This window comes from Leuciscus leuciscus (genome assembly GCF_965113295.1).
Source record: "Leuciscus leuciscus genome assembly, chromosome: 19".
In the NCBI taxonomy this organism is placed as follows: Eukaryota; Metazoa; Chordata; class Actinopteri; order Cypriniformes; family Leuciscidae; genus Leuciscus; species Leuciscus leuciscus.
In genome coordinates this window covers 18,926,037-18,939,709 of record NC_138743.1, presented here as the reverse complement: position 1 = coordinate 18,939,709, position 13,673 = coordinate 18,926,037, and the positions used below count along the sequence as shown (strand labels likewise).

At 39.5% G+C, this 13,673-nt stretch overlaps 1 protein-coding gene across 3 annotated transcripts in view; it reads right to left on the bottom strand.

Moving 5' to 3' along the window:
• Positions 1-13,673, bottom strand: part of enpp1 (ectonucleotide pyrophosphatase/phosphodiesterase 1) — a 275,870-nt gene that overhangs the window by 12,490 nt on the left and 249,707 nt on the right. For all 3 annotated transcript variants that reach the window (XM_082146672.1, XM_082146673.1, XM_082146671.1), the window contains 3 exons: positions 8,771-8,858; positions 2,507-2,691; positions 79-118 (listed from right to left, as the gene is read on the bottom strand). In XM_082146672.1, coding sequence (XP_082002798.1) covers positions 79-118; positions 2,507-2,691; positions 8,771-8,858 — 313 coding nt within the window. The remainder of the gene's footprint in view (positions 1-78; positions 119-2,506; positions 2,692-8,770; positions 8,859-13,673) is intronic.

Here is a 13,673-nt window from a genome sequence, read left to right as displayed (position 1 = left end):
AAAGGATTAAACAGAACGTTTTTCACTGTACAATTTTGTCACTAAAAACAGTGTCGACATGAACTATCATTTACTCACTTGAATTCGAGTTGTTGAGACGCTTGTTCAGACGTTTCACCTGAAAAAGTTTTTGGAAATTCATTTTTAATGAATAAGCAACAAAATCATATATACACACACACAAATATCACAAAGGCTGCATTTATTTGATCACAAATACAGTAAAAACAGTATTAGTGTGGTGAAATGTAATTTATTCCTGTGATCAAACCTGAATTTTCAGTCACATGATCCTTCAGAAATCATTCTAATATGCCGAATTGCAGCTCAAGAAACATTTATTTTATGATCAATGTTGAAAACATAATATTGTTGTGGAAAATATTTCATGATTCTTTGATGAATAGAAATTTCAAAAGAACAACATTCATTTGAAAATTCTTTTTTTTTTTCAATAATGTTAGTCTTTACAGTCACATTTGATCAATTTAATGCATCCTGTAAATATGTAAATTCAATATAAAAGAAAATATAACTGCCCCCAAATTTTGAACGGCAGTGTATACACTAAATCATTTGGAGTGGTTAAGCACAAGTGGCTTGACTCACTTCCATTTAAAAAACTGGAAAGCTATGTGATTGGGACAAACCACGGGAAAAAAAATAAAGAAATCCAGACAACACCACAAAGCCAAAAGTGTGTATGTGATGTGGATCAGAACAGACAAGCAAACAACAATCATAACTCAAAAAAATCCTCAGAGCTACAGTGTTAGACCATTGACCATGCATTCACAAGATTTGAGGCTTAAACACCCTTTTAACAAGCACAAAGCAACAATGGCAAGGAAAAACTCCAAGAGTAAGGAGTAAACCTTGGGTGGAACCAAGAGGAAACCCCTCCTGTTCTTAGGATTGAGTCATCTAATAACAGCCAGTTCAAAGACACACAGGATTATACCATAAAACAAGGTAGGCATTTGATTTAAAGCCTTCGCCTTTGAAGGGAACTAGTCTTAGCCTAGAAAAAGTATATCGAAGCATGCTCAAAAATGTCCTTAAATAAAGCATTGCAATCTATTAATAATATCATGGCCGGGATTAAAGTGCTCCTATTATGCTTTTTCGAATATTACCTTCCATGCATTGTAATATAGCTGTTTGTGAATGTAAAATGTCTGCAAAGTTTTAAAGATCAAAGTGCAAAACAAATAAAGTTGTTTTCTCCTAAAAGAAAGAATTGATTCTGAACGAGTCGTCAGCAATTCCAGTCTCACATCCAGTAACATACCTGCGCAAGATTGTTAGAAATTTGCATAATGCCAGCTTGGTCTTTACTGGCTGCCTGCGAATGAGATCTACTTTTCCCTCAAACACTGTAGCTGTAGCTTCGTGCAGGAATTGATACAGAAAAAACGACGCCATTGTTCGTATTCTGAGTATCAAGTGCTGATGAAACCTCTGGAGCTTAAATTCAGATATGGTAATAGGCATTTAGTTTCAGACATGCTCTGTAAGCGGTAGACCAATCACAACAGACTGGGCCATTTGACCAATCAGAGCAGAGTAGGCTCTCGGAAAGGAGGGGTTTAGAGAGACTGAATCTTCAAACAAACCGTTTTCAGACTCTTTGAGAAATGAGGTGATGCAATCTACAGTATATTATGAGAAAATTAAAGTGTTTTTTTAACCTTGGATACATGTAAACCTATTGTAGGATACTTCCAAAACAGAATTAGGAACCTTCAAAATAGCATAATAGGGGCACTAGGAGTACATCAATATGCACAATTATAAACAAACTAACAAAGGTTCCAAAAGAGGATTTTCGTAGCAATGCCGTAGTAGAGGAACCATTTTTAGTTCCCCAAAGAACCTTTCAGTGAACAGTTCTTAAAATAACTTCTTTTTTTTTTTAAGTATGAAGAACATATTAATAATCTAAAGAAACATCTTACACTATAAAAATAGTTTTGTTCAATGGAAAGGTTCCATGAATGTAAAAGGTTCTTCATGGAACCATCAATGCCAATAAAGAACCTTTATTTTTTAAGAGTGTCCCCTTTAGAAGATGCATTAAAAATAAACCATGATGTCCTGCTGTTCAGTGTTGTCTGGATTGGTTTTCTTTTACCATGTGTAGTTTTGTTCATGATTTTTGAGGACAAGAGTACATCATGCAGTCTCTCCCTGTTGGAATCTGCGTCATTTGACTTAATCTTAAGCGACAGATGAATTTGTATCAACTACAATAGAGTTTGATTGGATGCAAGGACATTAACAGCAAAAGATATGAGAAGCACTTGCTCCTTCCTTTTAAAAGATGGTATAGTAAGTCTATTTGTTTTGCTATCATAACTATGCACAGTGAAATAGTTGCATTTTAGTATAGTCATTTAGCATTGTGTCTGCGACCCTGTAAGAACCGATCCAGATGAACATGTTTTACATAACGAATCACAGGAAGAAAAATGCAGTAGCCCTGAATAATGTCTGTGATGCCCACCTCAGCCTCAGTGAGGGAGTCACAGGTGCAGCCCCGGGGGTCACTTGGGGTCTCGCTCACAGGGGTGCATGTGGATGGAGCCGAGCGCTCTGCGGGGTACACCGGCTGATAGGGTGGGCTCTTCAGCAGATGGTTTAAACTGCCATGGGTGCCGTTATTGGGAGCAGGAGGAACACCCAGCAAATCTAAAGAGAAATAAACAGCTTTTTTACTTAAGCTACTTACAATACAGTGCAGAAATATGCTTATTGGGAGGCAGCCAAGAATAGCCAATATACTGTGGCACATGCTAAATGGGTTAATTTACCCAAAAATTTTAATTATGTCATAATTTACCCTCACCCTCATGTCGCTACAGACCAGTATGACTTAGTAAGTCTTACCTCTCTGGATCACTTTGTACAGAATGTCAGTAACTGAACAGTTTCGGTTCCCACTGACTTTCATTGTATGGACAAATGCAATGGAAGTCAATGGGAACCGAAAATGTTTAGTTATTACCATTCTTTAAAATATATATTTTTTTGTGTTCAGCAGAGGAAGAAATGCATCCATGACTGGAACAACATGAGGGTGAGTAAATGATGATTAGGGTTAATTACCAAGAAGCAGCATCCATCTACAACATCAGGGTTGCCAACTTTGGTTGCTTGGCTGGAGTGAGATTTTGATGACATTGGTTGAATCAAAGATTCTTTTTAATTTCGTCTTAATGCAACTTACCCATATACTTCAGCCTAATGTTGTACTAGATGCACGGTCCAAATGTGAGTGCTCTGTGTACATCCGCTGAATAATAAAAGCCTTTTCATCATATAAAGTGATCATGTCTCTTCAGAAGACTTTTTGAATGTCTTGTGGGTTTGGAACGACATGAGGGTGATAAATTAATGACAGAATTTTCATTTTTGGATGAACTATCCCTTTAACTTTAACTTTACATATTATATTTAATGGTTAGCTTGCAAACTAACATTAAGAGCTAATGTCAACAGCTAGCAAATTCTTACTGACTAATTTGTTAAAAAACAATCCTTTATTTTGTAAGTTCTACATTGTATGACAGAGAAAGGCATAGTATATAGACCTACATGTACATAACATAGTACACCTACATAGTATATAAAAAGGGTTGAAGGCAATACAAAGCTTTAAAGCACCAAAACAGTTTAAGACTTCTGAATTATATGTAATAAGGAGAAACAAAGGCACAATTTAAGTGTAAACTGATCAAAGGTAGAGTGATCTGTAAGAACACACATTCAGTCTTCTGAATACATGCAGTAACATGGTAATGTCATTTATTTTTCCTGTAGGGCCAAAATGTAATGACTTTTTTTAAAGATCCTGTTATAGTAACTGTTATAAAAAATAAATAAAAATCCATGATTTGAATACATTTTATGATTTGAATCTAAATTATTGTGCTTATTTCTCACACTCTGTCTGTTGTGGCATATATGCACATTTTGAAGTTATACCTGTAGTTCCGTCCGGTTATACATGAAATGGTAGTGTGTATAATTGTCTCTTGACTCCATTAAACAGTAAAAGTCTGTTAGCATCCAAGCAACCCAAATTAAACTCTACGAAGTCCTTTCAAATTTAAAGACAAATTGGGGCATGCTATTTTATTTTGCATTGACTTGTTATTTGTACGGAGCCCCTGAGGGGACCTTTGCAAAAAAAATAATAATACGGACTTTCGCGTGCGCACGCAAAACTATTGCGTGCGCACGAGAAACTATCGCGTGCGCACGAGAAAGTTTCGCGTGCGCACGCGTTACAATTTTCAGTTTGGTTATAGTGTCATTACTACAAATGTGGGAAAAGGGATGAGATGAGAGTGTGCTTGGAGCATGTGTGTGCTCCAGAGATTTGTCTTATTATAGGGAGTTTGCATTTGAGATTGTTTGTGGACTGTGCTTTACTGTAAGAAAAAAAGCATGAATATCACATAAATGAATATCAGGTCCCACATCATGGATTACATAATCAGAGAGTAGCCTATTTCTTTTCGTTTTGAATTGTTTCGTTTAAAGACATTTCAAGCTATCTTCAGGTGTATTTCTCATGTATGTGAGGCATACACCGAGTTTCGGTTAATTTATGATGAGATGCGCTCCAGTTCATGTGCAATGCAAGTGACCGCGGCGCGCCTCCATGGTATTGTCTGCTATATATTTGCTTCTCATTTATTAAATACAGGCAATTGGTTGATGAAAAATTGATTAAGATTAAAATTAAGATACAATTTATACAAAACGAAATTCACTTTAAACAAAGGTTTTCTACAAAACAAAACTTAATGAAGTGGTCAAAATCCATTTGCGATCCATTCCATTCTGAATAAACAAACAATGCAGTTTACATGCTTCGTCTTTGTTGCATTATTCATTAAGATAATAGGCCTAATTAATAAATGCACGCACAATTATCCGTGAAATTGATAAATGTTGCAGATATGTTTTACTATGCACAAACAAATACCTTTCAACTTATGTGTGCAAAATTCAGAATTAAATGAATGTGCAGTAATGTGTACAAATAGAGAGTATGTAGGCCTACTATATGTGTTGTAGCCATTAAATAAGCACATTTAGTTTCATATTTGTTAAAATATTATAATGTATAATTTTTCCATCTATGTTGATTATGAAAAGTGAACAGCACGAGTAAGATAGGATGCGCAATATATGAGACACGGAGTGGGTCAGACATGATTTTGACCACTTCATTAAGTTTTGATTTGTAGAAAACCTTTGTTTAAAGTGAATTTCGTTTTGTATAAATTGTATCTTAATTTTAATCAACTTTTCATCAACCAATTGCCTGTATTTAATAAATGAGAAGCAAATATATAGCAGACAATACCATGGAGGCGCGCCGCGGTCACTTGCATTGCACGTGAACTGGAGCGCATCTCATCAAAAATTAACCGAAACTCGGTGTATGCCTCACATACATGAGAAATACATCTGAAGATAGCTTGAAATGTCTTTAAACGAAACAATTCAAAACGAAAAGAAATAGGCTACTCTCTGATTATGCAATCCATGATGTGGGACCTGATATTCATTTATGTGATATTCATGCTTTTTTTCTTACAGTAAAGCACAGTCCACAAACAATCTCAAATGCAAACTCCCTATAATAAGACAAATCTCTGGAGGCATGCTCCAAGCACACTCTCATCTCATCCCTTTTCCCACATTTGTAGTAATGATCTATATAACCAAACCGGAAATTGTAACGCGTGCGCACGCGAAACTTTCTCGTGAGCTCGCGAAACTTTCTCATGCGCACGCAATAGTTTCGCGTGCGCACGCGAAAGTCCTATTTTAATTTTTTTTTGCAAAGGTCCCCTCAGGGGCTCCGTATATTTGGCATGACATTAAGTTGGGTAGCGTGAGGCAGAGCCTAAAAAAAGCTTGTGTCTTACAACAAATGTGTGAGAGTTGGCAACCCTGTGACATCCTGGTGACAGATACTATTTATGGCCTCAAATACCTTTTCAGGATGCTTACATATAGTGTAACTAGAGCGAATAGAGAAGCATAGTGGGTGATGAAACCAGACATTATGTAACAGTGAACAGCTTTGAAACTGCAACCTGTCAAGTTACAAGATGGTCATTAGTAGTTCATCTATAGTCAATCTACACTTTAAAAAGTACTTAGCTACACCTAACTAGTATCTTTTTTAAATATAAAGATAAGATAATCAGAGCAGGGTTTATCTGGCTCGGATGAGGACCTCAGACAGGGTGACAGTATTATGGCATGAAATGAAAATTCACCCTATCTACAGTATTTTCTAAATACATGTTATTGATATCATTATGAAAGATTCACTTATGTATATGTTTCATTAAATAAAAACTCGATCATTTAAACATCATTTATCCATTTCTCTCAGTATATCACAATACTGTCAACTGTTTACAAAAACAGATCAATTTCCACTTAACTATTATAAACCATCATAATATCTTTAACTCAAAACATGTCCGGAAAGCAGCATTAAACTAAAAATTGCATTATTGTTTATGAAATGATAGAGTTTGTGAGGTCCATCACCATGTCCCTTTAGGGGCTCCGTAGGAAATAGACAGCTAGTAAAATAACAAAAATGTATTGTTTATTGAACTGTCATATAAAAGCAATGTCACACTTGCAATCATGCTGTAGTTAATGCTGGAGAAAGACTGGTGAATCAGTTTTTGAATGGGTTCATTTAACAAAGTGATTCACGAAAAAGAAAATAACTTGCTTCGTATAAGAGAAAGTGGATATTGTAGGCGAGTGTTTCATTATGACCTTAGTTACTAATTCAATGTGACAAAAATAGCAATTTAGCATTTTTTGTAGGTAAGTTAGTAGCGTCACTAACTGTTAGTTACTCCTCAACTGTTGTGTCAGAGAATAAGTACCAATGATGGCCACTTTGTTTTAAGTCCTTGGCAGTGATTGTGAATGATGGAGGCTGTGACGGGAAACGTGTCCATTGTTCTGCACAATTTTCCATATAATAAGACTTCTTTTGGATTTAAACCAATATGAGAGCAAAAACATTCCTATGCAAGAAGTGCTGGCCAGTTGACGTTAGTTTATGTTGCAAAATAAATAAAAAAACTTTTTATAACTGATAAAGATTGTGCGTCTCTTAATCCCACATTCTTTCCTTTCCAAATCAAAGATGAAGAGAAAGAATTACACACAGTACACACTGCTGGATGCAGCACATTTTAGCATTAGCTAGGACAAGGACAAAATTCCCAACCGCAGTTACTCACCCCTTTGAAAAATAAGTGATAGATTGAACTGAATGTGCACTTCAAACTATTATAACTATTATTAACTTCTTCGTTAATATCATGTTATCAGCAAGCAAGTTTAAAGGCCACTTAAGTGTACTTAAAGAGAGTAAACTTTCATGACTGTTTCTTCACACTTATGCAGACTTTTAAAGTACACTTTGTAATAATGCCAAATTAACACTTATTTTGATGTGTTGACTAGCATACTAAAATACCTGATTAAATGTAATACCAAACAACATGCTACAGTTAAAATATAAAGTAATACATATTTTAAATGTACTAAATTGCAACGTCATTATTTTAAATGTGTCAAATAAATATATTTAAATACATGATGACACACAAGTTTCAATATAAATGATACTGAAGATTATTTTACCATAAATGTTTATCAGCACAGTACACTTTAACCATATTTCAAAGACAATAGAAGTAATTATCAATTATCAAATTACACAAAAAGTGTGCTTAAGTCTTAAGTAGATCAAAAACAGCTAATTGCATTTATTATAAATATAAACTATAATACATTTAATTGTAATTTACCTGCAATTAAGTGTTCAAAAACATTACATTCACCCACTGTGGTGAAAATCTAGCTTTTAATGTCTTATATGTCTATGTGGTGTTTTTAATATTTCTTAAGACAAACCATGTGTAAATTAATATCAACACCATTGCTGAATAATTTCTCCTTAAAAACATGATTTGAAATCGCTGGTGTTTCTGACTTCACAAACTACCTTGTAACCAATCAGATCAACGTGTGATCGTCAACGAGTGGGTCTCTGAGCTGGTGTGAGTGAGTGGAGGCGGGGCTAATTTGCATATACATAGAACCGAGTATACTAAATGAGGCAAGTGTGTAGAGTTACATTCAAGCTATTATAAGGCATGAAGATTTTTTTTTTAAAGGAAAAAAACATTTAAATATGTAATTTAGGTGATCAAAGATGAGTTTTAAGGGATGAAATTATTGACTACAGGTGGAATTTAAGTATATTCTTTTAAAAAATATATATTTTTAAAAGCATGCTAAAAGGTACTTTTTGGACAAAGGCAATTTGCACACTAGAACTGTGTACAGTCCGTGAACTTTACTAGTGGCTATCCTGAGCTGGGATATCAAAGGCAGTGATATGTTGCTTGCAAAAAAAATAAAAATAATTCTGTCAGAAAGCTTTTGACTGTAATAAAATTCCTTTTGCCCCTTTATGGTGTAGTTACAGCATCTACTGCAGGGTCTAACTGAAACATGCTAACCAGCCAAACTTCAAACCATCAGGCAAACCCCAGTCCTGAGGGTCTCCAGGAGGAAGCTTGAGGAACAACAGCAACAACCTTCACAGCTCTATGATGAACTAACCCTGCAATATCTGATGAGCATGATGAAAGGAATTTCTTTTAAAAGTTCATGATACCAAACAGAAAACAGAACTTACCGCATAGGAGGTTGTAGACTTCAATGTTCTCGAAGGGAGCCACAGTTGTATTATAATGGATTCCTGGTCCATACCCGATAAAAATGGCCTGCAAACAGTAACATTTAGTTAATTAAATCACACTAAAAAACAAACACTTGGTTTACACTAGGAATTTGCAAACATTTAAATCATTTGGGTCTATCTATCTATCTATGTATCTATGTATCTATGTATGTATCTATGTACAGTATGTCTCTATGTACAGTATATCTCTATGTATGTCTCTATGCACTGTCCACAGTATCTAAAATTACTTCAAACTTAAGCGATTTCAAACGTAAAGCCTTCAAACTTTATGATTTGAAAACAACTTTATAGTATAACTTTATATCTAACTTTATCTAGTTATTAGTGGTGTCAAATCACTATATTTACACACACAGTATATTGTATATTTACAAAATGTTATGCTGTATGCGATTAATCACGATTAATCGATTTGACAGCACTACAAGTTTTCCAACTTTATCTAGTTTTTGCTTAATATTTTATTAAAAAGTAGTTGGTTCTGAGAAAAGATTATTTGTTTGCAAATGCCACTTAAAGGGATTGTTCACCCAAAATTTAAAATTAGCCCATGATTTACTCACCCTGAAAACATCCAAGTAAATCATGGGCTAATTTTCATTTTGGGTGAACTATCCCTTTAACATTTTGTTGTCTAATGCAACGTAAATTAGACATATTATAGTGTGGCTTTGGTGTTTAAGTACTATTTGGGGTCCTTGGATATGTCAACAAAACACCCACAATAGTTCTAAAAACACAGACCACAGAGAATAACTAAAAGCACTTATTTTGATTTGCAGTCACAGAGAGACACACATTCCATTCGCCTCTGGCTGAAACGCGGAACATTTGAGTGGTGGAAACTAGAATGATCTCATTTCCTTGACACTGAGTAACAAAGATGAAAATGATCCTCATTCCTCCTAACAGGAGATTTCACTTTCACAAAGATAGCCTAAAGTAAAGGAAAAAACATCCCTGTGTTTGTGACTAGTTTGTGCAATTTACCTCAACCAGTTACCTCACAAGAGTTCCTGTAAGATGTTTTTGTAAGCACTACCAGCTGCATTAGACATTCCTAGACAACCACATAGACCGGGGGCACAGATGGCTAGAAGTACACCCACGTCACAGACATAAACAAGACTCTGTCAAAGGTCCAAAATGTGGCTTGAGTGTGTGTTTAAAACTGCAATCTGAACACCTTCCAGTTTGAAGGAACTACTAAGTGTGAATCTGGCACTATGCAGTTATTCTCAATGGACAAGAGTTCATTTAAAGGGCATGTCTGGATTTTTCTCAGTGTTTGTAGAAAGACCCAGGGTATCATAATCCTCTTCATGGGAATTTACCCAGATCCTTTAATATGAATTCAGTATAATCCCCATCTAAGTACTTGGCCTCCTAAACCTCATTAAATTCCATCACAGAAGCATTTGAACAGAGCCTCAAGCAGAAACTGAAAATAGAAATGTTTTTTTTTTTTTGGTGTCTATGACAGATTTATGAGGGTTTATGTTGATGGTGTAGAAGCTAAAAGAGAAGAAAACGCTGGAGCAGCCACAAGAAGTAATGGAGAACTTTTGGGGCAACTCTGTGAACCATTTTCTTAAAAAAAAAAAAAAAATGAATAAAAAATGCAGGGCACTGAGACTAAAGAAGTAATAACTACACTGAACAAAATTATAAACGCAACACTTTTGTTTTTGCCCGCACTTTTCATGAGCTGAACTCAAAGATCTAAGACTTTTTCTATGTACACAAAAAGTAGTGAATGGCTGTTTGACTGGGTGAGTAAATCATGGGCTAATTTTCATTTTTGGGTGAACTATTTTGGGTGAACTATCCCTTTAACATTGTGTTGTCTAATGCAATGTAAATTAGACATTTTATAGTGTGGCTTTGGTGTTTAAGTACTATTCAGGATCGTTGGATATGTCAACAAAGGACCCACAATAGTTTCAAAAACACAGACCACAATCACAGGCACAATCAACAGTATACGACAGCGTGTTCTAGGTCCTGCAACTTCGCACAGCCATTGAAGAGGAGTGGACCAACATTCCACAGGCCACAATCAACAACCTTCAACAAGAACCAATGAGGTTAATTTTCGTGGTATGCAGCACGTTTGAGCTCCTTCAAGAACCAATGAGGTTCATTCTCGTGTTACGCAGCACGTTTGAGCTTCTGCAAGAACCAATGAGGTTCATTCTCGTGTTACGCAGCACGTTTGAGCTTCTGCAAGAACCAATGAGGTTCATTCTCGTGTTACGCAGCACGTTTGAGCTTCAGCAAGAACCAATGAGGTTCATTCTCGTGTTACTCAGTGAAAATGCCATGGGTCTGTGGAATTTGCATAGCTTAACTCCGCCCCACCGCGTGGGTATAAAAGGAGGGATGCTGGCAATCTCGCATTATGTTTTTGCTTCGAGACTACGAGACGAACGGCTCTCCAGTGAGTTGGTGCAACGGCACGTTCCAGCGAGATCACATTGCCTGCTGCTGATCTGTGCAGTGATCTGCCAACAGTGTGTGTGCTTCTCCCTGGGTGCTTCAGCACTCTGCTGAGCTTTCCTCTCCTCACAAAAGAGCTTGCGCGTGGCACGTCTTTTTAAAGATGTTTCGCACGTGCACTTCTGGGTGCGGTTGGTTCATGCCATCTGATGGGCACAATTGCTGCCTAGCGTGTTTTGGCTTAGATCACGCTCAGTCAGCGTTTGTGGATGAATCATGTTCTCATTGCGGGAATATGACCATCACAGTGCTGCGGTCTAGACTCAATGACTTCTGTGGAGGTAGAGTCCCCTCTGCCACACCCCGATCCATCCCCTCTGCGAGAGGCGATACTTTGGATGGTGGCCAGGGTGACCTGAGGGTTACGGTGTGTAATATAAAGCCCCGACGATTCTTCCTCGGGCCACACCCCCCTCTTGCACACCGCAACCCGCAAGTTTTCAGGCTGAGATCGCGGGACTGTCTTCGGACACTCCCCGCATCTCATTCGGCGCTCCAGATGATGAGCCGCATCACAAGGTGGGCTGGAGTTTTCCGGAGATGAAGATTCGGCTGTGCTGCCGCCTTCGGGGTGTGCCAGTATTGCCCGAGTCTGATCCGGAATTGACAGCCATGCTCTCCTGGGCAGATGATAGGTTTTTGGGCGCCGTCAGCGCCCGCCCCCAATACCTTTCTTCCCAGAGGTGCATGAGGACACGAGGTCCTGGAAGTCACAATTGTCTCCCTGTTATCATTCGGTGGCCTCCTCCGCCTTCTCTTCCCTCGATGGGGCCGCGGCTAAAGGGTACACTGGGGTCCCCCTGGTGGAGCGCTCTGTTGCGATGCAGTTGTGTCCTCAGAGTGCTTCTACCTGGCGTGGTGATCCAAAGCACCCCTCCAAAGCCTGTAGATTTTTGTCTACCCTGGTGGCGAAATCCTATAGAATCCCAGACCCCTGTCAGAGCAGGCCCCCGTGGAACGCTTATCCTTCCCTGGCCTCCTCTGTCAGGACGCGGCATATGACCGTGCCCCCACACCGAGACGCTCTGCCTCCCACGTCCGGGCCGGTCATTCCGCCTCGCTGCCCCATCGTGGGTACGTCTGTGGTTCGAATGACCCCACTGGTTCAGTTTTTGGGAGCCTGGCTAGAGCCTGGCTCACGAGAACCATCAGGCTTGGCTATGCAATTCAGTTTGCACGGTCTCCTCCCCGCTTCCGGGGAGTCCGCTATACCATGGTGGGTGGCAATGCCCCTCTCATGAGTGCGGAGGTCGCCACCCTACTGGTGAAGGGTGCGATCGAGACCGTCCCTCCAGCCAAAATTAAGTCCTCGCTGCATGCCATGGCCATCCTGCAGGTCTACCAGGCCCAGATGCTCAGGGACATGCACGAGGGTAGAGCTGATCCGGGGCTCATGGAAGAGCTGCATGCCGCCACCGAACTCGCTATCTGGGCGACGAAGGTGACCGTACGCTCCTTGGGTCAGGTGATGTCCACAGCTGTGGTCCAGGAGAGACACCTGTGGCTAAACCTGGCTGATATGGGAGAGGCCATGGCCTCTTCGGCGGCGCGGTCGAGGACTTCGCCCAACAGCCCAACGGCTGCCCAGAAGCAGACTGAGGCCATAAAACATGTTCTGGGTGCTGCCTCCACCCAGCCGCCGGCTCAGATGCCTCAGTCTGCTTGCCGCCGAGGGCGAAGGACCTCCTTTCTCAGAGACGGGGCACCCTCTGGCGCCCACGGTCGATCTGTGGAATCTGCATGTGTGGGTTCTGGATGGCACCTCAGCTGGTGGCTATCATCACTTCCACTAGGGCCCTGTCCACGAGACACGCCTATGCGTTGAAGTGGAACCTCTTCGTTACCTGGTGTTCTTCTCGCCGAGAAGACCCCAGAAAGTGCCTGATTGGGTCCGTGCTCTCCTTCCTCCAAGAAGGGTTGGAACGAAGGCTGTCTCCTTCCACTCTCAAGGTTTACGTGGCTGCCATCTCTGCGCACCACGACCTTGTGGAGTCGAAAACGGTGGGACAGCATGATCTGGTCATCAGGTTCCTGAGGGGAGCGAGGAGACTAAATCCTCCTTGCTGTCCTCTATACCCTCCTGAGACCTTGCAGTGGTCTTATCAGCCCTGCAGAGAGCTCCCTTTGAGCCATTGCGATCAGTGGAGCTTAAGTTCCTGTCTATGAAGACAGCGCTCCTGGTCGCTTTGGCCTCCATCAAGAGGGTAGGGGACCTGCAGGCATTTTCGGGTTGACGAAGCGTGCCTGGAATTCGGGCCGGCTAACTCTCACGTTATCTTGAGACCCCGCCCTGTATACGTGCCCAAGGTTCCCACCACTCCTTTCAGGGATCAGG